This window comes from Anomaloglossus baeobatrachus, chromosome 9 (genome assembly GCF_048569485.1).
Source record: "Anomaloglossus baeobatrachus isolate aAnoBae1 chromosome 9, aAnoBae1.hap1, whole genome shotgun sequence".
Taxonomy (NCBI): Eukaryota; Metazoa; Chordata; class Amphibia; order Anura; family Aromobatidae; genus Anomaloglossus; species Anomaloglossus baeobatrachus.
This window is the reverse complement of record NC_134361.1, coordinates 100,244,544-100,267,599: the sequence shown is the minus strand read 5'-3', so window position 1 is coordinate 100,267,599 and position 23,056 is coordinate 100,244,544. Positions and strand designations below refer to the sequence as shown.

Here is a 23,056-nt window from a genome sequence, read left to right as displayed (position 1 = left end):
GAGAACCACGAACCACGAACCGCGCTCAACTCTAGTAATAATGCCCTGATACCTGGAATAGATGCAGAGCTGTGTGTGACATTGCTTGCTCACTGCAGCTCTTATCTCACTACACTGTCATGTCATTCATAGTGTAATGAAGACTGAAAGCAGGCATATTTCTCAGAATCTATTCCAGGTATTGGACAATTAGTCTCCCATACCTGGAATAAAAGCAGAATGGTGTATGAAATAACACACAGTATAGCTGTTTTGATCCTGTGCTTGTAATCATAGTAGATGAGATTTCAGTGTTTTCTGGTGAGACAAATAATTATTACCGTATGTAGCTAGTTTAGTATGTAAAAAGTGGTAAAAGGTTACTTTAAAAGGAGCTTTATCATATTCTCAATCAGTAAGGCATTGCTCCCCAGCCTCCCTGTTTCCTGCTTGTTTGGAGTGGTGCACTGTGGATTTACAGTTCAGGCTAGCAGCACTGTCACATCATTAGCCTAAACTATGTATTCTCTCATGTTGGAGCGCGCCATTCCCCACTCCCATTGGACATAATCTCAGGATGGCGAAGGGTTGACATGTGCTGGAGCTGCGGGTGATGTGCTGGAGCTGCGGGGGACTGTGCTGGGGCTACGGGCAGTGTGCTGGAGCTGTGGACTCAAGATCTCATCTGTGCACATGCCACTTCCAGGAGCCAATTTCCTTAAGTCCGCTGCCGGGAGATCAATGGCCCTGAAGCGACGCGTGCGCAGATGAGATCTTGAGCTCCATATGCGCACACGTTGACTCTGGGCGCCATTATTTGAAATCTGCACCACCGACATTTTCAGGATGGCTCCCACAGCCCCAGCACAGCACAGCATCCTTGGCCCACAGCCCCAGCATAGTGCAGCTCCAGCACAGCGCCTGGAGCTCCAGCACATCAACCGTAACTCCAGCACAGCGCCTGCAGCTCCAGCACATCGCCCGCATCTTAAGCACATTGCCCACAGCTCCAGCCCATCACCCGCAGCTCAAGCACATCGCCCAAAGCTCAAGCACATCACCCGCAGCTCAAGCACAGTGCCCACAGCCATAGGACAGCCCCCACAGAATCACCCTGTTCCGCCTCCTGTGACCCCACTTCACCACCATTGCCACCTGCTCTTAGTAAGACACCACCGGATTGTAAGACCGACCCCCTTTTTTTAACTCTTTCTTCCTCTAAATTTGGGGTGCGTCTTCTAATCCAGTGCATCTTATAAACCTAAAAATACACTACGTTCTCCAAAACTGCTGTATATAAACAGCCATAGACTACTGGGAGACCATTACAGATAAATGTATGGGAATAATGCATACTAGAGGGCAAGAAAGGTCCACAAGTTCTCAATAGAGTTTCAGTCCGATGAGGAAGGGGCCGCGTCGTTATTCTTTCTTTTTTAAGGCCTTTGCTGGCAGCAAAGAAGTGTCATTCTACAATGCATGAGATGGAACATTGTCCTGCATAAAAGTCATGGTGTTCTTGAAAGATGCAGACTTTTACTTTACCACAACTTGAAGAAAGTGTCTTCTAAAAACTGGCAGTAGGTTTGAGAATTGATTCTGAGTTCATCTTCAACCTAAAAAGATACAACTAGCTCATCTACAACAATATCAGCAGTGCCCCACTTCCACCTTGCTGGCATCTAATTTGAAGTGGAGGTCAGTACCCATTTCTGATCCAGCCATGAGCCCATTCATCTGGTCCATCAAGGGTCACACTTATCTCATCAGTTTTGAAAAATCTGTGCTCAGATATCTCTTGGCCCAGTCTTGACGTTTCCACTTCTGTGTCTTGTTCTGTTTTGATCGGGTTTCATCCTTCCTTACCTCAGACATGACTCTGAGCACTGACCACCTAGTATTTCTGGGCCCTCCAGGGAGGTTGCAGTTCTGGAACATGCCAGCACTGGAGGATAATGGATTCCTAGTTGCTTCACATTTAATTATTCTCAAATCTTTGCCAGTTATTGTGTCCATCTACTAGGAATTCTTCTGTAGTCATACTCAAAGTCTTACCAAAATCTGTTTGTTTTGTAATTTTATTCCTAGATTCATGGGGTATTAATTTGTCACATAATGGAATAGTAGACATTAGCCAGTCTACTAAAATGTTAAACGTTATGGGTCATTTTTTTTTAACCTCATTGCATATATTTTAGGCTAAAAATCACTTTTCATGTTTGGTTTCACCAACATTTTTCACTGTTTACATTCTACAGCCTCTGTCTATGGTGGTCTATAACTGGCTGCAGAATTGGTTAAATAAGAATCAGTCAATTAGCTCATTCTAAAGAAGAGTTTATAACTGTTCTCTTCCTTTCTGAGTTACTCTCAGCAGATTTGTGACCACATGAAAGTTTAGCTCAGAATTGTGGTCATAAAATACCTGAGAGAAAGTTAAAATAAGCAAAATAAGCGTTATATAAATAGTGATGATAAAAACTGAACTGTAAACTTCAGGGTTCATACCGGACACTTGGGGTACTTTACATGTTGCGAAATCGCTACCGATATATCATCGGGGTCACAGTTGTTGTGACGCACATCCGGCGCCGGTAGCGACATCGCAATGTGTAAATCCTAGGTGCGACGATGATCGAGCACAGAAGCATACAATATCGCTGATCTGTGTAACGTCGTTCATTTCCATAATGTCGGTTCGGCCGCAGGTACGATGTTGTTTGTCGTTCCTGCAGCTCCACACATCGCTGTGTGTAAACCCGCAGGAACGACAAACATCTCCTTACCTGCATCCCGCCAGCTATGCGGAAGGAAGAAGGTGGGCGGGATGTTATGTCCCACTCATCTACGCCCCTCCGCTTCTATTGGCCGGCCGATTAGGGACGTCGCGGTGACGCCGAACGCACCTACCCCTTGAAGGGGGGATTGTTCGGCAGTCACAGCGATGTTGCAGCACAGGTATGTGCGTGTGCAGCTGCCATAGCGATAATGTTCGTTACGGCAGCAATCACTACATATCGCATGTGCAACGGGGGCGGGTGCTATCATGCTGGATGTCGCAACGTGTAAAGCCCGCCTTAGTGTCCAATGCTGAACTCCGAACATGGACTTTAAACCGAAGACTGTTGTACTGTTTGGGTTCGGATACCAAATAGTTTGTTCAAAGGCTGGAACGCAGCCAATCAACAAGCTTTTCAACTGTGGGCACTTCCAGACCCATTACAGGCATGCAAAGTGTTGGCATGGCTATAATTGGTAGGTGCACCACGTTAACCGGCCTGTATAATTGACAGATCACTGGTGGCACCGCCATTCTGTTCTGAGCCTGGTGCAAAGTAGCCTAACAAAACTTGTTGCAGACTGGCCTTTTAAAGCCTGGTGCATAGTGCCCTAATAGACCCTGGTGCACAGTGCCCTACCAGAGTCTGGTATATCTAGTGTCCGGTGTTGAACTCTGAATATAGACTTCTCACCGAAGTCTGTTATACTGTTCAAGATCGGACGTCAAATAGTTTGTTGAAAGGCTGCAGCGCAGACAATCAATAACCTTTTCAGCTGTGGGCACTTCCAGAGCCATTCTGTTCTGAGCCTGGTGCAAAGTACCCTAGCAGAGCCTGGTGCAGCGTACCCTAACAGAGCCTGTTGCAGAGTGCCCTAACAGAACCTGTTGCAGAGTTCCCTAACAGAGCCTGGTGCAGAGTACCCTAATAGAGCCTGGTGAAGTGTGCCCTAACAGAACCTGGTGCAGAGTACCCTAAAAGAACCTGGTGCAGAGTGGCCTAACACAACCTTGTGCAGAGTACCCTAATAGAGCCTGGTGCAGAGTACCTTAATAGATCCTGGTGATTTGTGCCCTAACAAACATTGGTGCACAGTACCCTAATAGAACCTGGTGCAGAGTGCCCTAACAGAGCCTGATGCAAAGTACCATAATAGAGCCTTATGCAAAGTGCCCTAACAGAGACTGGTGCTGAGTGCAATAATAGAGCCTGGTGCAGAGTGCCATAATGGAGCCTGGTGCAGAGTGCCAGAATAGAGCCTGGTGCAGAGTGCCATAACAGAGCATGGTGTACAATGCCGTAACAGAGCCTGGTGCAGAGTGCCATAATAGAGCCTCATGCAGAGTACCCTAACAGTGTAATCTGCTGGGCACGCTTACTCTCTTCTCTACTGTGTATTTTTTGGGGGTGCAGAGGATGAGGGGAGCATCAAGTAGGGGATGTTGTTGTAAGCATGATGCTACTGGTCCTGGTGTACTTGCTACAGGGAGAGGACGTGGTCGATCTGTGCCTGCTATGCACCCATATGAAACACCTTCCCCTTTTGCACATAGACAACAGGCTGTTCCACTTAATTTTGCAGGCCCAAGTACTGCTGTACAAATAGTCAGACCAGAACAAAAAGATAGAGTTTTAGATTGGAAGGCTGAGTTTGGTTACAGGTCCTTTGCTTTGTCTTCCACCAAATCCCCTGCTAAAACAGCAGAGTTTGACCCTGCGGCTTATATTAATCTGTCTTCTACCTCACCCCCTTGCAAGTCAGCCAAGCAGTCTAAGCCACTAGTCATGCAGCAGTTACTTTAGCTTTTTGATGACTCCGCTGGCTGGGGTTCCATGGCCATTCTCCTGGCCCTGCCCCATAAGTAAAAGATTGAGTGCACTGATGCCCATCCACTTGTTGTGTTTGAGGATGAGTATGTGGGTGGCATAGTGCACATGGTCAGCAGACCACCGTAGCATATCTCTGATGATGACGAAACACAGATGCCACCTGCTGCGACTTGTTCTGTGCAATGCAGACTGGCAAGAAGGTAAAAGTGGGTGAAAGATGATGTGGGGGATGATGAGGCCCTGGAGTGAAGACCATCCAAGTGAAGTGTGCAGTTCGAAGGAGAGGAGGGGGTCACACTGTCTCAGCTTCACAGCAAAATAGTGAGCAGGGTACAATACCACAGCAGCCATCCGCTAGACAGTGTGTAGGCTGCTACTGTCCAGCGCACCAATGAACTAAACACACCAAAGCCAGCTCAAAGGAGTTCCCTGGTGTGGCATTTCATCATTTAATGTGCTGACGAAACACAAGGGTAGTGTGCACGTTGTGAAGGGCAAGCCTGAAGAAAGGCATATATGTTCTTAAAATGAGCACCACCTGCATGTTGAGGCATTTGATGCAGAGCACAAGCTGCAGTGGAGTAGACACCTAAAAAAAACAGGAAAGATCTGAGTGTCCTCCAGCTCCCTCTTCTAATGCAGTCTCGCTCTCTTCCTTCCGCTCTTGAGCAACAGGATCACTTGGCTTCTGGCAGAGTGAGGATGTGACAGCACCCTCAGCACCAGCAGTGTCACGGAGCATCTTCACACCATCCCATGGAAGCATTCAGCTGTCCATCGCTCAAACATTGCAGAGAAATAGAAAATACCCGCCTACCCACCAATGAGCCTTCATCTTGAATGACAGCATTTCAAAATTTCTGGCATTCAAAATGCTGCCACTCCATCTAGTGGAGACCGACACTTTAAAAAAAACTTATGGCAGTGGCTGTCCCACAGTACGTGGTTCCAAGCCACCACTACTTTTCCAGGCAGGCCATGTCTGCCCTGCACAAACATGTTGCAGACAGGTGTGCACTGTGCAACAATATTAGTGGCATGGTCCACATAATCACCGATAAATGAACCAGCAAGCATGGGCAGGGATGATATATCTCCCTAACTGACCCCAGGGTAAATGTAGTGGTGGCTGGGCATGAGACGACATGTCCTACCACCACCGAGAATTGCTGGATGTTTCTCTGTCCATGTTTCCTCCTCCTCCTACTCAGCTTCCTGCACCACCTCCTGATCCAGTAAGCATAACACCTGCACCATCAACGTCAGCACAGCCAGGGGCAAATGACAGCAGGCTGTTCTGAAACTCATCTCTTTGGGGTAAAAATCCCACACACCTCAGGAGCTGTGGACAAGGATCAAACAACAGACTGATGAGTTGTTGTTGCCGCTGAACATCAAAACCAAGCCTTCTGGTGTGCGATAATGGGTGAAATCTCATAGCAGCTCTGGCCCTAGATGTGTTGATGAACATTCCCTGCCTGGCGCTGGATTTGGTGGTGCAGAGCTTCCTGAAAAATTACTCCGAGATGTCAGAGCTGTTGCAGAAAGTGCTGGCCGTCTGTGCGCACCAGCGCTGCAACTTCCCTTTTGCCTTCCCGCTCTCCTTCTCATATCTGACATACCCACAAGGTGGAACCTCACCTTGCATATGCTGGACAGACTATGCAAGCAGCAGCAGGCAATAGTGGAGTTTCAGCTGCAGCACGTGAGTCGCTGTGCAGAACAACAACATTTCCCAACCAGCAAATGGGCTTCCATGTAAGACGTGTGTGCCGTGTTGCGCTGCTTCGAGTACTCCACAAAAATGGCCAGGGCTGATGATGCCAGCATGAGCATTAATATCCACTTTTATACCTCCCTGAAAAAAGGCTTCCAGCGATGATGGATGAAGTGGTGGCACAGAAGGAGGAGAAGTAGGAATAGGGACCATTCACATTAGTATTGAGCCAGTTATCCACACACGGCTCAGGTGGTGGGATTCTGTACCAGTTTTGGAAGATAAGGATGAGGATGAGGAGGAGAACCATGTTAACAGCTGGGTTGCACTAAGAGCAGCTCAAGGGCATGGCTGAGGGAATAAAGAGGACACAGATGATACAGCTCCCAATGAGGACAGCTTTTCGTTGTCTCTGGCCATCCTGGCCCACATGAACTAATAGATGCTGCTGTACGACCTCCGAGTTGCCCAGATTGTTTTCAGTGCTGATTACTGGGTGGCCATTCTGCTAGATCCTTGCTACAAGGACAACGTGCCATCTTTACTTCAGTCACTGGAGCATGATCAGAAAATGTGGGAATTCAAGCACACACTGGTAAACGCACTTCTGACAGCATTCCCACCTGAGAGCAGGGGCTCAGTGGAAGCACAAGGCAGTTGAGAAGTGGAGCACCCCAAGGGGTCTTGGGAATACTCATCACCGAGCCGGTGAGGGTTAGGGGGTGTCATGGGTGGCCCTGCCCGGTTTCGTGACCCCGAGGTGTCCACAAAAGGGGAATGGATGATGGGATGGTAAGGATGGAGGGGTTGAGGATGTGGGGAGTTGTAGTTGTCTCGTGACACCACCAGCAGTTAACCTGTTCCTTACCCGGGATGAGTACCGCATCTTAAGTGAGGTGCAGTGCCCTGTGGAAACTGAAGCCTCAGGGGCGCCACAGAAGAAGGATGTGGCCAACGCTGCGTATTTTTTACATCTTGAGCTGACGTTTTTAATTATATCATTCTAGGGTAGATGCGATGTTTTAATGGCGTGTTATTGTATTTTAATGCAATGTTGTGGTGACCAAAAAATAATAATTTTGGCATTTAGATTTTTTTTCTAACTACGCCATGTACTGATCAGATTAATGTATTTTATATTTTGATAGATTGGGCATTTCTAAATGTATTTTTTTATATTTTTTAAAACTTTTTTTTTTACTTTTTTACCGATTTTATTTGTCTCCCTTGGGGTATTTATGATTACACTGTGTAATCGCTTGTGCTGAACAGAGCAATGTACTCTGATCAGCAGAAATGTTGTGTTCCTGTGAGTGCTGGTGCTCTGCCAGCATTTACAGGAAGTGAGTCATGGCAGCAACAGAGGTCATGAGTTGACCCCGCGCTGCTATGCCAACCAATAGACATCCCATAATTGCATCCTAGGTCCCCCAATGGCAGCTTGGAACGATGTGAACCCCACCAGAGTGTGATAGTTTGTGTAGTCGGAGTTTGACAGCGTAATCTAAGGGGTTAAAAGGCAGAGAGCCACTCGCGCCTGTTAGCTTCACATTTTTGCTGATCAGATCAGATTGCAGTGGGCTTGCCATGTGACCCCGTGTTTATTGGGACAGACACGGTCAAAGACGTACCAGTACATCCTTGGTTGTGAAAGGGTTAAGGCGATGTTCACATACTGAATTTTCTTAATCCCAAAGATGCAGCGTTTTTGGCCCCAAAAAATGTACCTACAGCAAAAACGCATTAAAAAACACATGATTTTTTTTTACTCTGTTTTTACCGCGATTTACCCATTGCATTTCTAAGTCAAATCTATTGACTGGAAGGGTTCAAAACACTGGCAAAAAAGCAAAAAGAATTGACATGCTGTGTCGCGGGTGGAGGGAACACGCTCGCCACACTCGGGTCCGGGGATTCTGCTGCAGCTACTCGGTGGCTCGAGCGGGGGGCTGGACCTGGGGACTCGAGCAGCGCTCCTCTCCCGTGAGTGAAAAGTGGTGGTTGATTTGGGAGATTGTTCGTGACGCCACCCACGGGTCGTGGTGATTATTAGCACCACCGCTGCTGGTGACGGGGATCCCGGGATAGATGGTAGGGAGCAGCTAGGATGTCGTCCCCTCCGTGGGTAGGGGGTTGGTGATCCCGGGGCCCGGTGGTGATACGTGGAGGCTGGATGGCTGGGGTGCAGGGTTGCAAGGACAGCGCGGCGCGGTGCCGGACGGCACTGGTGTACTCACTCAGACAGTCAATGACAGAGTCTCTGGTAAACCAAACGGCCGGATGGACGGGTCCCGCAGCCGGCTGCAGTGTTGTTGTGCTCTCCCCGGACGGCTGATGGTGACTGTCTTTCCCTGCACCTGTTAGAATGTTCTGACTCCTGTGGTTGCCCACCGGTAGTCCGCTCCCCGGCGTATAGGTGCCGTAGGAGCCCGTTTTGCCCGCAGGCGCTGGCCCTTGGATCTCTAGCCTGTGGCGGTGGCTGTATATCCTCACGGTGTGAGCGGTTGCCTTCTAGCAGGACTTGGTTGTTGGGAAACCCCTGGGGTTCCTGTCACACTCGGTTTGACTATTGTCGGCGGCTCCAAGCCTGGTCGGGGTCCGATGGCCCTACTTGCGTGCTTAGCTTCACTCCGCTCCCCGGTTTGGTACTGGTGGGCCACCACCCAATCCCGGTCCTACGGCTCTGCAGAGTTCCGCTAACTCCTGCAGACGGCCACCACCATCTGCCAACCTTGCGGTCAGTACCTGGGCTAGTGCCCAGGCACACGCAGACGTTTCACTCCTCTCACTTTCACCTCCTAAACTCATCTGACTGTTTTCCCGCCTCCAGGCCTGTGAACTCCTCGGTGGGTGGGGCCAACCACCTGGCTCCGCCCCACCTGATGTGGACATCAGACCCTGGAGGGAGGCAACAAGGGTTTTTTGTCTGACTGTTGTAACTGTCTAGGGTGGGGGTGTGTGTATGTTGTTATGTATGTGACTACCTGGCTAGTCCAGGGCGTCACACTCCCCCTTGGTAAAATGCAGACCCGAACGGGAACGGGTATGGTGTCTCGCACCCGGCTGTCACTTCAGGGGACCCCACATCCAGGTGGATCCCTGACCCCCAGAGGGTGGCCACTGGTCCAGGTGGTGGCCGGGCCCCAGCCTCCTCTGCTGCGGGCCCTTCCTCCAATCTGCCTCTCCTGAGGCGGCACGGAACGGAAAACCGTCCCACAAATTATTTACAAAGCCACAAGTTCGTGGGAGGCCTGCTAGTTCTCGGCCATGTTCATGAGCAGTTTCTCATGTGGGCGGTACAAATACAGAGAGTCCCTCCGGGGACAACTTGTCTTACAACGGCCGGGATAATCAACTGGTTGCTGATCAGGTGAAACTTCGGTTTGATTAGTGATCATTCATTCAACGGAAAAACAAAGTGCTGAGGGTCCCAACGGGGACAACTTTGCTGCAACGGAGGGCCGCTGCCTTTACTTGAGGTCACACTCATCAAGGACCTCCTCCAGCTCGACATCAGGACAGCACGGTTGGGGAGGGGCTGGGGCCGCATCTGCACACTGCGGCTTTTTCTCTGTTTCACGTCTAGGGCATACCAGCCCCTCTCCCCGCAATGTCGGGTGTAGGTCACCAGGTCGCCTGGCAACAGACCGCGACCTGGGTGGCCCGTTGGGAGAGGCGAGTTCACGTCGCAGCGAGCCAAAAACACTTTGGCCTCCAGGCCCGGTTCATAGATAAAGCCGAACCCCCTTTTCGGGTCAAACTTCCTGACTTGGCCCTCATAGATCGGGCCCCACACTCGGAAGATGGAGTGCCGTAGGTGGTCCTTCTCCCGTATGGTACGGGCCACCACGTCGGCTCTCTCCCGCTCCCTGGCGGCTATTTCCTGGCCCAACGGGTTCAACTGTTTGTCCCAGTACGGGGCGTTGGCATACCCCTGCGCTCGGGTCGGGCCCCGCCGGATTGCCCCCATGCCGGCTACAACCAGCATGCTCTTTGGGGGGTCCGCCGGTGACGTGGCCTGAGGTGCTGCCCTGCAGCGACGACCCGGCACAGCCTCAGCCGAGGCAGGGAGTTCAGGGACAGATGGCCTCCCTGGTTGGGCCTTCGGGCCCGCAGCGGCCGGTTCTTCCACGGCCGCGCAGACTGCCGGGGCCGGGTCATCTATGGGTGCGGCCACTTCCAGGGCCGACGGCTTCGCTTCACGGACGGGCACCTCCGAAGGGACCTTCCACAGCAGTGGAAGCGGTACGGGCCGTCTCCGGTTAACGCCCACAGGCCGGTCCTCTAGGGCGGATGGGTTAGATTCCGCTACCGATGTTGGGGGTAGCGGACCAAGTGGAGGGGCAACAGCAACCGGTACGGATGGCAGGGGAGACAGGAGGGTGAGCGCACGCAGACCGGGCCCCTCAGCTGCAGCGACCGGTCCTTCTCGGACACAGGGTCGTGGGTCGCTTACCCACTCGTCCAACACTGCCTCCACCTCACGTCTCCGCATGGCCGCCGCCACTTCCTCCATCTCAGCCACCCAGCGCTCCATCAAGAACCGGACCTGGGTCTGCAGGCGGCAGCACATTTGTGCGGTCCGGGCTTCCACCCACTCCGCCGTACCTGATGTGGGCTCAGGAATTTCGGCATCATTGGACGGGACGGACATGCTGCTTGCAGGCTTCCAGGAACCGGATATTTTGCAGAGTCCTGGCGTCCCTGCTTTTTATGCCCTCAGCTACATTAGGCAGGCTTTCACCTGCCCCCCCCCCCCCTTGGTTCTTTCTAGCACTTCCTCTTTGACGGCGGGGCTTCACTTTCGCGCCTTCCCTGCTCGGGGAAGACGCTCGAGCGGGAAATTTTTGCGCCTAAAGATGGCGGCACTTCAAAATTTTCAGACGGACGCCACCGGCGGGGACTGCAAGGCGCACTTCTACCGGTAGGTAGATCGGTTCTATCCTGTTCGTGACGCCAAGTTGTCGCGGACGGAGGGGACGTGCTCGCCACGCTCGGGTCCGGGGCTTCTGCTGCTGCTGCTCGGTGGCTCAAGCGGTGGGCCGGACCCGGGAACTCGAGCAGCGCTCCTCACCCGTGAGTGAAAAGGGGTGGTTGGTTTGGGAGATTGTTCGTGACGCCACCCACGGGTCGTGGTGATTATTAGCACCACCGCTGATAGTGACGGGGATACCGGGATAGATGGTAGGGAGCAGCTAGGATGTCGTCCCCTCCGTGGGTAGGGGGTTGGTGATCCCGGGGCCCGGTGGTGATACGGGGAGGCTGGATGGCTGGGGTGCAGGGTTGCAGGGACAGCGCGGCACGGTTCCGGACGGCACTGGTGTACTCACTCAGACAGTCAATGACAGAGTCTCTGGTAAACCAAACGGCCGGATGGACGGGTCCCGCAGCTGGCTACAGTGTTGTTGTGCTCTCCCCAGATGGCTGATGGTGGCTGTCTTTCCCTGCACCTGTTAGAATGTTCTGACTCCTGTGGTTGCCCACCGGTAGTCCGCTCCCCGGCGTATAGGTGCCGTAGGAGCCCGTTTTGCCCGCAGGCGCTGGCCCTTGGATCTCTAGCCTGTGGCGGTGGCTGTATATCCTCACGGTGTGAGCGGTTGCCTTCTAGCGGGGCTTGGTTGTTGGGAAACCCCTGGGGTTCCTGTCACACTCGGATTTGACTATTGTCGGTGGCTCCAAGCCTGGTCGGGGTCCGATGGCCCTGCCTGTGTGCTTATCTTCACTCCGCTCCCCGGTTCGGTACCAGTGGGCCACCGCCCAACCCCGGTCCTACGGCTCTGCAGAGTTCCGCTAACTCCTGCAGACGGCCACCACCATCTGCCAACCTTGCTGTCAGTACCTGGGCTCCTACCCAGGCACACACAGACGTTTCACTCCTCTCACTTTCACCTCCTAAACTCATCTGACTGTTTTCCCGCCTCCAGGCCTGTGAACTCCTCGGTGGGTGGGGCCAACTGCCTGGCTCCGCCCCACCTGGTGTGGAAATCAGACCCTGGAGGGAGGCAACAAGGGTTTTTTGTCTGACTGTTGTAACTGTCTAGGGTGGGGGTGTGTGTATGTTGTTATGTATGTGACTACCTGGCTAGTCCAGGGCGTCACAGCTGCATCTTCAAAAATGCAGCCAAGATGCAGCCAAAAAAAAGATGCCCAGTATAGACAGTAAAATCAAAATTTCATAGACTTTGCTGGGGAAGGAAATGCATGCATTTAGGTGCATCTTTGTGACCTCAAAAATGCACCAAAAACACAGTAAAAGATGCAGTGTGTGAACATAGCCTAACTCATTCTGCAGCCGGCAGTGCAGCACAGAGGGGATAGAAGTGAAACAATTCAAAATTTATAATGAAAACCAACTGGTATGAATAAAATACATTCAGTTAATATGACTGGCCTACCTTTTTCCTTTGCTTTGAATTTATTTTTTTCATATAACAGAAAAGAAAATAGTACATAAAAAATGCATTAACCTGCCCTGTGTGTACATTATCTAAAATACTTTGCAGCTCACATTTCTAAGAACATTTCATAATGTATTTGTAGAACTATTCCATTGCATTCGTCAGTTCACACTTGCCTTAGGACTTCTTTGCTTTGGCTCTGAAGTAGTTAACATTCAATGAGATGCAATGTGCCGCATTACCTTATAACCTGCTCGCTTGTTTTGTTTAGTCGTTTCTGCTAACGGAATTGATCTTATCACCACAGCCCTCTATATTGTAATAGTCACTTTATGCCACCACTTCAAAGTGCTGCACATCCACTTTAACTGACATATTGTTTTCCTCTCACACTAGAAAATCTGAAATACTGAGTTTGCAGACTTCTCTCTTTATATCTGCTCCTTATAAAATGGCTTGTGATCATGTATTAAAACCTAGCTCTATATTCTTTATCCTCACTATCAACATTTATCTCTAGGTTTTGAATGGGTTATTATAGGGGTATTATGATCATAAAAGTCACACAGTACTCTAAACACATGATGTCTAGGAGTATTCTGGCCATCTGGTAGGGGTTTGATTCTCATAGTAGTCATGTTGCAGTGGTGCTTTATCATGATTTTGCTTGGCTCCATAGAAAACTTAAGAACAGTTACATCAGTGCTATTTTGGTATGTAGGACAATGAAGGTCATCTTAGGATGAGAATATGTGTTATGAAGGTCATCTGTGCAACATTACTGAAACATAAAGGTCACTTGCAGTGGTGTTATAATACTATTTGCGGTTGTTATTGTTATGCTATTGGCAGTGGTATTTGATATTTCTGACAATTGATCCCCTGAAGTAGGCAGCCAAACCGGTGAAACACTTATGGGCGTTTTCACAAACATGAACTTTTGGCCATCATGTAAAAAATGGAAACAAGCTATAGCTTCATTTGATCTTTCCATTTTGGAATTTTGTTTCTAGTTATTTGTTGTATTTTGCATTATTTGATGATGTCTTCTGTAGACTTTATTAATTGGCAGGATTGTTTTCCTCATCTTTGGGCAGAGTTTTGGCTTATTTTTGGCTTTCACCTGTAGGTGCTGTACTCTTCATCTATTTTGTGTATTTTCTTCTATAGGGTCATCTGATCGCAGTAGGGTAAGCCCCTAACGCCCCTATAGTATACCTCACAACTTTTGAAGAACAGGAAGAGGGGCAGATTTTGACCACGCACCTAGTCACATCCATTTGGCAGTGAGGGACCTTCACATTCACGCCCTGGACTATTCATTCATAGTTGTAGCAGCCAGTACTTTCTTATCTTTATGTTGCTTCACTATATAATGTTGCTTTTTTGTATCTGTATGGCCGTGTTCACATATTCAATAAATACTGTGTTTTTTGTTTTCTATAGGTGACTACACCAAACTACATAATAACAATCTTCTTGCATTTTTGCTGCATTTTTTATGCTTTTTCTAGCTTATTTGATGCGTTTTTGGTGCAGATGTGAAGCCACATTTTTAATTTTTTTTATAGTACGAAAAGCTTGAATTCTCCACTTATAAAAGTAATTACAGTTTTTTACATTCGTTTTTTTAAGCTCCACGTAGAAGAATCTAGAGGGGAAAAAGCAGCAAAACAGCACAGTTCAGCGACGTTTTGAGACCCACAGTCGATGAAGTTTTGATGAAAATCACATCCACTTTGCTTGGACAGTAAAACACAGCACAATTTTTGTGGAAAAAAAGCAACGTAAATACAGCCTGAATGTGCAAGCAAAGTGGATGTGATTTCATGAAATCTCCGCCTTGGTGCAACTAAAGATACTGATGAACTATGTGGTTTTGTTCTATTTTCTTTCTCTATAAGCTTCTATGTGGAGCTTGAAAAAATGCAAGCAAAAGAAAAATGCTGGTTGCATTTTTAAATGCAGAATCAAAACTTTTATGTAGTATTAAAAAGCATAAAAATCACATCTGTATCACATGTATCAAATATTGGGGGAAATACATAAAAAAAACAGCAGCAAACGCAATAATCAGAGAAGATTGTTTTTGCATTGCATGATGCAGACATCTGGAGAAAAAACTCAGCATTTATGCTATGTTGAACACGGCCTCAGGGTTACATTTTTATTACTTTTTTAAGGGGTTTAATAGAGAAAAATAATCAATCATGCCATGTTTTTACATCATTTACCGATCCACAAATAATCTGATCCCTGTGTTTTCTGGGTCGTTATAATTACAGGGACACCAAATACTGTATGTCCATGTTTTTTTCTGATTTGTGATGTTTATTTACTTTTTTTTAAAAAATTCATTAAAAATGACATTATTCTATTTTATTTTAACTTTTTAGTTATTTTATTAGAAGATAAAAATCTCTTTTATTCTCCCTCTAGAATATAGGTACACAGTGATGCATTGCTCTGTACAATGATTCCTTATGTCCAGTGTAATCTTCCTGCGGACACAAAGGCTGCAATGCAGCTTCAAATATACTAAATCCTCCCTGTGACATTACCGGTGTCTGTAGTTCAAAGGTTAGAGTTCCTGCTGAAATGCTTGTAGGTTGTTGGTTCAAGTCTTAGGGAGGAGGGAAAATAAGTTAAAATTATTTCGATAATTATTTCTCATTATTTTAGAGTAGTTTTATATGGACAAAAAATCTGACTTTTTTTTACCTATAAAGACATAGAGATATACTTACAATCTATCTCTATGTAGTTGAATAATCTGCTTCTATGTTCCCTGCCTGCAATACAAGAATACCAAATCCTCCTATATTTCTTGGTCCTAGCAGTGGCAAAATGGTAGAGCTGCTGCCTATGGACAAAGAGACGAGGGAGACCAGAGCAGAGAAGAACTGTTAATTTAATTTATGCACTGCATTGAGATGCTGGGGCCACCCCCTGAGAAAGAGATGGCAGAGGTCTGTTGTCTGAAGCAGCAAATCAGGGCAAGAAAATTGTCTGGTAACAAGGTCAAAACCAAGATGGCAGCCAAGGTACAAAATCATCACGCAGGAGAAACGTCAATAAAGAAGCCAAGGTCAAAACAGGATACACAGACCACAAATAGAGTAGCACAAAGCTACATCTGGCAGATTTCAGCAGTAAGCTGTGAGGTTTAGTAAGGGGTACTTTGCACACTAAGACATCGCAAGCCGATGCTTGCGATGCCGAGCGTGATAGTCCCCGCCCCCATCGCGGCTGTGATCTCTCGTGATAGCTGCCGTAGCGAATATTATCGCTACGGCTGCTTCACATGCACTCACCTGCCAAGCGACATAGCTCTGGCCGGCGAACCGCCTCCTTATTAAGAGGGCGGGTCGTGCGGCGTCACTGTGACGTCACACGGCAGGCGGCCAATAGGAGCATCTTATTAAACATCCCGCCCACCTCTTTCCTTCCGCATAGCTGACGGGAGCCGTGGTGACGCAGGTAGGAGATGTTCCTCGCTCCTGCGACTTCACACACAGCGATGTGTGCTGCCGCAGGAGCGAGGAACAACATCGGACCGTCGCGTCAGTGTAATTATGGAATTCGCCGACGCTACACCGATGATACGATTACGATGCTTTTGCGCTCGTTAATCATATCATCTAGGATTTACACACTACGATGTCGAGAGCGATGCAGGAAGTGCGTCACTTTCGACATGACCCCACCGACATCGCACCTGCATTGTCATAGTGTGCAAAGCCCGCCTAAGGTGTGGTGCTTTCCAATTGCCTGAAGGAGCTTTTAACTCTAGCTGGAGAGCACACATACACCCATACTATCAGACTGTAGAGCACCATAAGTGAAAGCCACCCTAAACTTAGTAGCCAGCCATAGCCTGTGCCGTAAAGAGCTTTTCGTTCCAGCATCTTTTCTATCACCAGCACCACTCACAAAGTGAATATGGTGGTGCCTGGTGACACAAGCAGATGTCACAGGAGCAGGTCCTGATGGACATGTGAAATGGTCCTTTGCAGTGATACTATTTTATATTTATGACTCCAATAGTATACTTGATGATTTGGACAATAAATGTCATTTGAAGTGATATTATTTGGAAAATGAGGATCATTTTCAAGAGTATTCTTTTAATTTTGGACAATTAAGGTCATTTTATAAATAGGTGAATTATGATCATTTGCAGTGGTGTAATTTCATCCCTTGAACAATAAGTATTATTCGCATTGCTGTGGTTTGATATCTCAGGCAATGAAGGTGATTTTTAGTGGTATTATTTCCTTCCTTCGTTGGTCAAGAAGGGACATTTGCATTCGTCACGCCTTCGTTTTTTACAGGGGTGTAAGTTTCAGAAGTGAGAGAATATAGCTTGTTTTTTCTACCATATGCAGATGGTACTCATTTTAAATGTAACTGTCAGAAGAGACATCTACAAGGACTATACAAGGACTATCTCTTCAAAGGGCAAATTTAATAAATTAAGATTCATATTATTATTATTTATTTTAAAGCATCCTTTAATTACTGGGTGTTGTATATGATAATGGTAAAAACAGTGTTTCAGTACATTACATCGGATAAAATGCAATTCGCAGTAACTGAAGTGAGTGACACCTTGGCACAGAAGATTGGGCCCTGCCCGAAAAAGCTTACAAACTACAAAAAAAGGGGGACGGAGGCAGTAGGTGATGGTAGAAGCTGCTTATCTGGAAGAGTACAGGCGCATAGGTTACTTAAGATTAAAAGCTTTTCTGAAAGGGGGGGTTTTCAGGTTTCTTCTAAAAGTTTGTGAAAGTGGGTTGTCTATGAATTGAGGGTGAGTTGGGGGGACAGTTGAGTGAAGAACAGACAAAGAAGGAGGTCTTATGAGAATTGTAGCATACGTGTGGAGAGAGACTCCGAGAGATTAGGTCGGATATGCATGAAGATAATAGATTATGTCTAGCCTTGTAAGTAGTTGACAATATTTTGAAGGCCACTTAAGACATAAAGGTATAGGTATGTACTTATGTTATATTTAATAATTTGTTAATCACTACCACCTATTATCATATTGCTGTAAAACTGAAATGAGTTATTTCTAAATTTAATACCATCAGATATACAGTTTTAGAAAGCATGCATGTGTGTATCATCTAGGCCATTCGGTGCCTATCAAGTCCACATCTGTTTTACCGTCTATTTAACATTCTTAATTCAATTATCAGTGCGATCTTTGAACTCATTTTGCTTGCTCGCTGCCATCAAAGAGTGAAGAGGAAGCACATACTACGATCATGCAGTGAAAAGAGCATAACCTACACACAGCAGTACACGCATGTTGTCCAACTAGGTCATTTTACTGTATACACTGGTGACCATTGGTTGCTGGTGAGTGGTTTATTTGTAAGTATGGTGAATATAGTGAAAATAATCAACTAGTGGGCAGAATAGACTCGCAGTTGTTTTCTAAATTGGCTGTTCGGTAACTGATGACGAGTGGTTAAATTAAGGTAATACAAATGAAAAAAATTAATCTTACTAGGTATACTATATATTCTTGATGGTAAAATAGTTTACAGTGGAATATATAATAATCTGAATTAAAAAAATCTCAATGAAATATGAAAATGTAAAGTATAATACCATTTACATTACTGATCAGATGTTTTATAACTACATCTATAGCCCATCTGTATGTGGGTAAAGAAGAGCATGGCATAGACTAACGATATCGTCTTACCTTACAATCTTAGAAAAATAATTTACAATAGCTCTATAAAAGATAGAAACAGGGAAGGGAACATAGAACACGAAAAATGGTCATCATAAGTACTTACAGGACACAAAGACAATACACGCCAGGTTTCGTCTCGCTATCACGTATTAAGTAACTTCCATCTTTTCCAGCCTCGCATAGAAGTTTCTCACCATCCTCTCGACTAATCTTCCCATGGTAAACCAAAATATTCTCCATTTTCTATAAATTGTAACCTGAAAATAAGGGGAGTTGGTCTTCCTGAATAAAGGTAAAAGATGATAACTGAAAAAAGAAGTCTGTAAACACAGAAGTGTAACCAACAAACTGATGCCATACCGTTACAGGGTGTTTGATATAGGGTGTGAAGTGTGACAAATCCTTTACATCACCTCCTCTGTGCAGTAGAGCACTGAGTAATCTCCAAGGTTCACAGTATAAGAATAACATATGAAGAAAATTTCCATGTGACTTACATTAGGGTGTCATTGAAATAAAAATCTCATGTTCTACTAGAAATGCCTATGATTGAAATTAAGTGTTGGCATTTTCCAATACAATAAACATTGATTAGAGGAAGTCCTATATAAGGTCTTATTAAACAGATTATACAAGCTTCACATTATTATGACCTGCTTTCCATTGTTTGGAGACATATAATCAAATTAAAGGAAATGTGTATACCGAAAATATCTTATGGTTTAAATAAAAATGTTATACCTTTTCAGTGATTTTTATTTTTGTTTTTTTTCATGTTACTATCTATAGTAAAGAAAGCACTCAAATTTTGCAGTTTTAATTTTGACTGGTAATCTTAATTCTATATAGATCATAGAACTCATGTCATTATCAGCAAAGGCAGAATATTGATAGATTGGAGGAGCGGATCTTTTTAAACTTCAATTTGCTATCTTCACTGAATTTCTCCCCCATGTTTTATTCATGGCAAATAGACTTGTACAAATCTCAACATTGGAGCACTTGTAATTGCTCAGAAAATACACATCGGAAAGAGAGAGAGAGAGAGAACATCCCACTGACCATAAGAGCTTATATTCTACAGGAAAGAGAGGACCCCACTGACCATAAGAGGTTATACTCTACAGGAGAGAGAGGACCCCACTGACCATAAGAGCTTATACTCTACAGGAGAGAGAGGATCCCACTGACCATAAAAGCTTATACTCTACAGGAGAGAGAGGACCCCACTGATCATAAGAGATTATATCCTACAGGGGAAGGAGAGGACCCCACTGATCATAAGAGCTTATACTCTACATGAGAGAGAGACAGGACCCCACTAATCATAAATATATTATACTCTACAGGAGAAGGAGAAGACTCCACTGATCATAAGAGCTTATACTCTACAGGAGAAAGCGAGATCCCACTGACCATAAGAGCTTATACTCTACAGAAGAGAGAGGACCCCACTGACCATAAGAGCTTACACGCTAAAGGAGAGAGAGGACCCCACTGACCATAAGAGCTTACACGCTAAATGAGAGAGAGGACCCCACTGACCATAAGAGAGTATACACTACAGGAAAGTATCTCACTTTACAGGTGATAGAGGAGAGAGGACCCCACTAAGCATAAAAGCTTACATTGTACAAGAGAGAGTGACTCTGGAGATGAAAAACAACTCTGCAGTCCAAACTGTGCACCACTGGGTTCACATATCCAAAATCATCCATTTTACAGCCAGAAAAAAATCTGATGATTTTTCATCTGTATTGTTATCCAAGTGTGTCTATTATTTATATCCAAATGCAATCTGCTTGTACATTTTATACATCCATATGACATGTTTTTCACATGCATAATTTCATCTAATATATAAACCTGAGTGTATGTGTGTGTGTATGTGTGTGTGTGTGTGTGTGTGTGTGTGTGTGTCCACTAAAGGAATCCGTACAATCGCATTTACAATCACAAAATTTTGCACAGACACCCCATGTGACTCGGGGAACGTCAGACTATGGTTTGATGGGAAAATTTAACCCGGCGCTTTACAGTTACTCTCTAAAAACCCTGCCTCCATTAAAGTGAATGAAGCTGGGAGCTACAGGTCATTAATAAGAGCTGTGATTGGTTTCTATAGGAACAAAGGAAATTGTTAGTATAAGAAGCTTATGTGTGAGGTAATATGATGTCGGTGGAGAGACAGACACAGACAGAGACAGACTGATAGACAGAGAGCGATAGACAGAGAAAAAGGCAAACATAGGCAGACAGGGAAAAAGACAAACAGACAGAGACAGTCAGAGAAAAAAGACAGACAGGGAAAGATATAAAGGGAAAGAGACAGACAGATGCAGACAGGGAAAGAGACAGACAGAAAGAGGCAGACAGGGAAAGAGACAGACAGACAGGGAAAGAGAGATAGGGAAAGAAAGAGACAGAGACAGACAGGGAAAGAGACAGACAGGGAAAGAGACAGACTTCCCATCCAATGATGAGGAGATGAAACCGCATGCTACTGGGGGAAGAGAAATCAATGGTGGAGATCGCTGCCCAATATGTCACCACTTGTCATAAGATGAAATGAACATAAGACCGCCAAAAGGACTTTCAGAGCATAAATTGGCCCCCAACTCCCCATAACCCTGATCCCCTCCCAAAACACTTACTGTATTTCTCTTGCTTTGGCAATACTAATTGTATTTTGGTCCTGCCATTAAAGCTTATTTGAATTTGAATTTGACAGGGAAAGAGACAGACAGAGGCAGACAGGGAAAGAGACAGACAGGGAAAGAGAAAGGGAAAGAGACAGACAGGAAAAAAGACAGACAGACAGAGGCAGACAGGGAAAGAGACAGAGACAAAAAGACAGAGAGACAGGGAAAGAGGCAGACAGAGACAGACAGACAGGGAAAGAGACAGGCAGACAGAGAAAGAGACAGAGAGAGACAGATAGAGACAAACAGACAGAGAGATAGGGAAATTTACAGACAGGGAAAGAGACAGACAGACACACAGAGATAAACAGACACACACACAGACAGCGAGATAGAGAGAGACAGACAGAGAGCTAAAGAGAGACAGACAGAGAGCTAGACAGACAGAGACAGACACTGATAGAGACAGAGACAAACAGACACACAGAGACAGACACAGACAGACACACAGATAGACAGACAGACAGAGAAAGACAGGGAAAGAGAAATAGAGACAGACAGAGATAGACAGACAGATAGAGAAAGACAGACAGATAGATAGAGAGATACAGATAGAGACATACAAAGAGATACAGAGACAGACAGGGAAAGAGACAGACAGAGAGACAGATGGACAAATAGACAGAGACAGAGAAAGAGAGAGACAGACAGAAACAGAGAGAGACAACAGACAGAGAGAGACAGAAAGAGACAGACGAAGAGATACAGAGACAGACCGGAAAAGAGACAGACAGACAGAGACAGACAGAAGTAGACAGGAAAAGCGATAGACAGACAGAGACTGACAGGCCAAGAGACAGACAGAGAAAGACAGGCCAAGAGACAGACAGAGACAAACAGAGAGATAGAGAGACAGACAGAGAGAAACAGACAAACAGAGAGAGAGACAGAAACAGAGAGAGACAGACCTATAGACAAATAGAGAGAGACAGATAGAGACAAAGAGATACAGAGACAGACAGGGAAAGAGACAGACAGAGTGACAGACAGAAGCAGACAGGGAAAGAGACAGACACATAGAGACTGACAGGCAAAGAGACAGACAGACAAACAGAGAGACAGACAGACAGAGACTGGGAGAGAGACAGAGAAAAGAAACAGTTACTATCCTGGGCAATTCCGGGTACTACAGCTAGTAAATAATAAAGAACAATTACTGTTTCCTATTTTTTAATTGTATCCATGACATACTGATGCTAAACATTTATGTATGTGATCTGTTTTTTGCACACCCATTGACTTATGATGGGTGAGTGTGATCCCAAATATAGATCAAAGTAGTGCACTTTTACATGTAGATCATCGATCCATGTGCACAAACACTCATGTGAACACACTGAATTGCACTGTTCGATGTACTGCCTGTATTCTATCAATTTTCATACAGACAGCACACACATGTTTAGTTTGCTCATCCGAATGTGCCTAAGAGGACACAAAGCAATTACGACAGAGGTGTATCTAGGCTTTCCGGAACCAGAGGAAAGACCTCACCTGTGCACTCCCCCAAGCGGTTTAAGTAGTTGTCAGGTGACCGCTCATTCATATGCAATTTGCACACTTAGGGGCACTTTGCACACTACAACATCGCAAGCCGATGCTTGCGATGCCGAGCGCGATAGTCCCCGCCCCCAGCGCAGCTGCGATATCATGGTGATAGCTGGCGTAGTGAACATTATCGCTACGCCAGCTTCACATGCACTCACCTGCCCTGCGACGGCAGGCGGCCAATAGAAGCGGAGGGGCGGAGATCAGCGGCACGTAAACATCCCGCCCACCTCCTTCCTTCCGCATAGCTGGCGTGAGCCGCAGGATGCAGGTAGGAGATGTTCCTCGCTCCTGCGGCTTCACACACAGCGATGTGTGATGCCGCTGGAACGAGGAACAACATTGTAACATCGGTCATTTCCATAATTTGGCGCAACACCGATGATACG

General features: G+C 46.3%; 1 protein-coding gene across 1 annotated transcript in view; it reads right to left on the bottom strand.

The window, feature by feature from the left end:
- SH2D1A (SH2 domain containing 1A) overlaps positions 1–18,837 on the bottom strand; it is a 54,918-nt gene extending 36,081 nt beyond the window's left edge. Inside the window, exons 1-2 of the mRNA XM_075322703.1 lie at positions 18,778–18,837; positions 18,521–18,699 (exon numbers count right to left, since the gene is read on the bottom strand). Of these exons, the coding sequence (XP_075178818.1) occupies positions 18,521–18,657 (137 nt within the window). The 5' untranslated portion in view covers positions 18,658–18,699; positions 18,778–18,837. The remainder of the gene's footprint in view (positions 1–18,520; positions 18,700–18,777) is intronic.
- Positions 18,838–23,056: the final 4,219 nt, after the last annotated feature.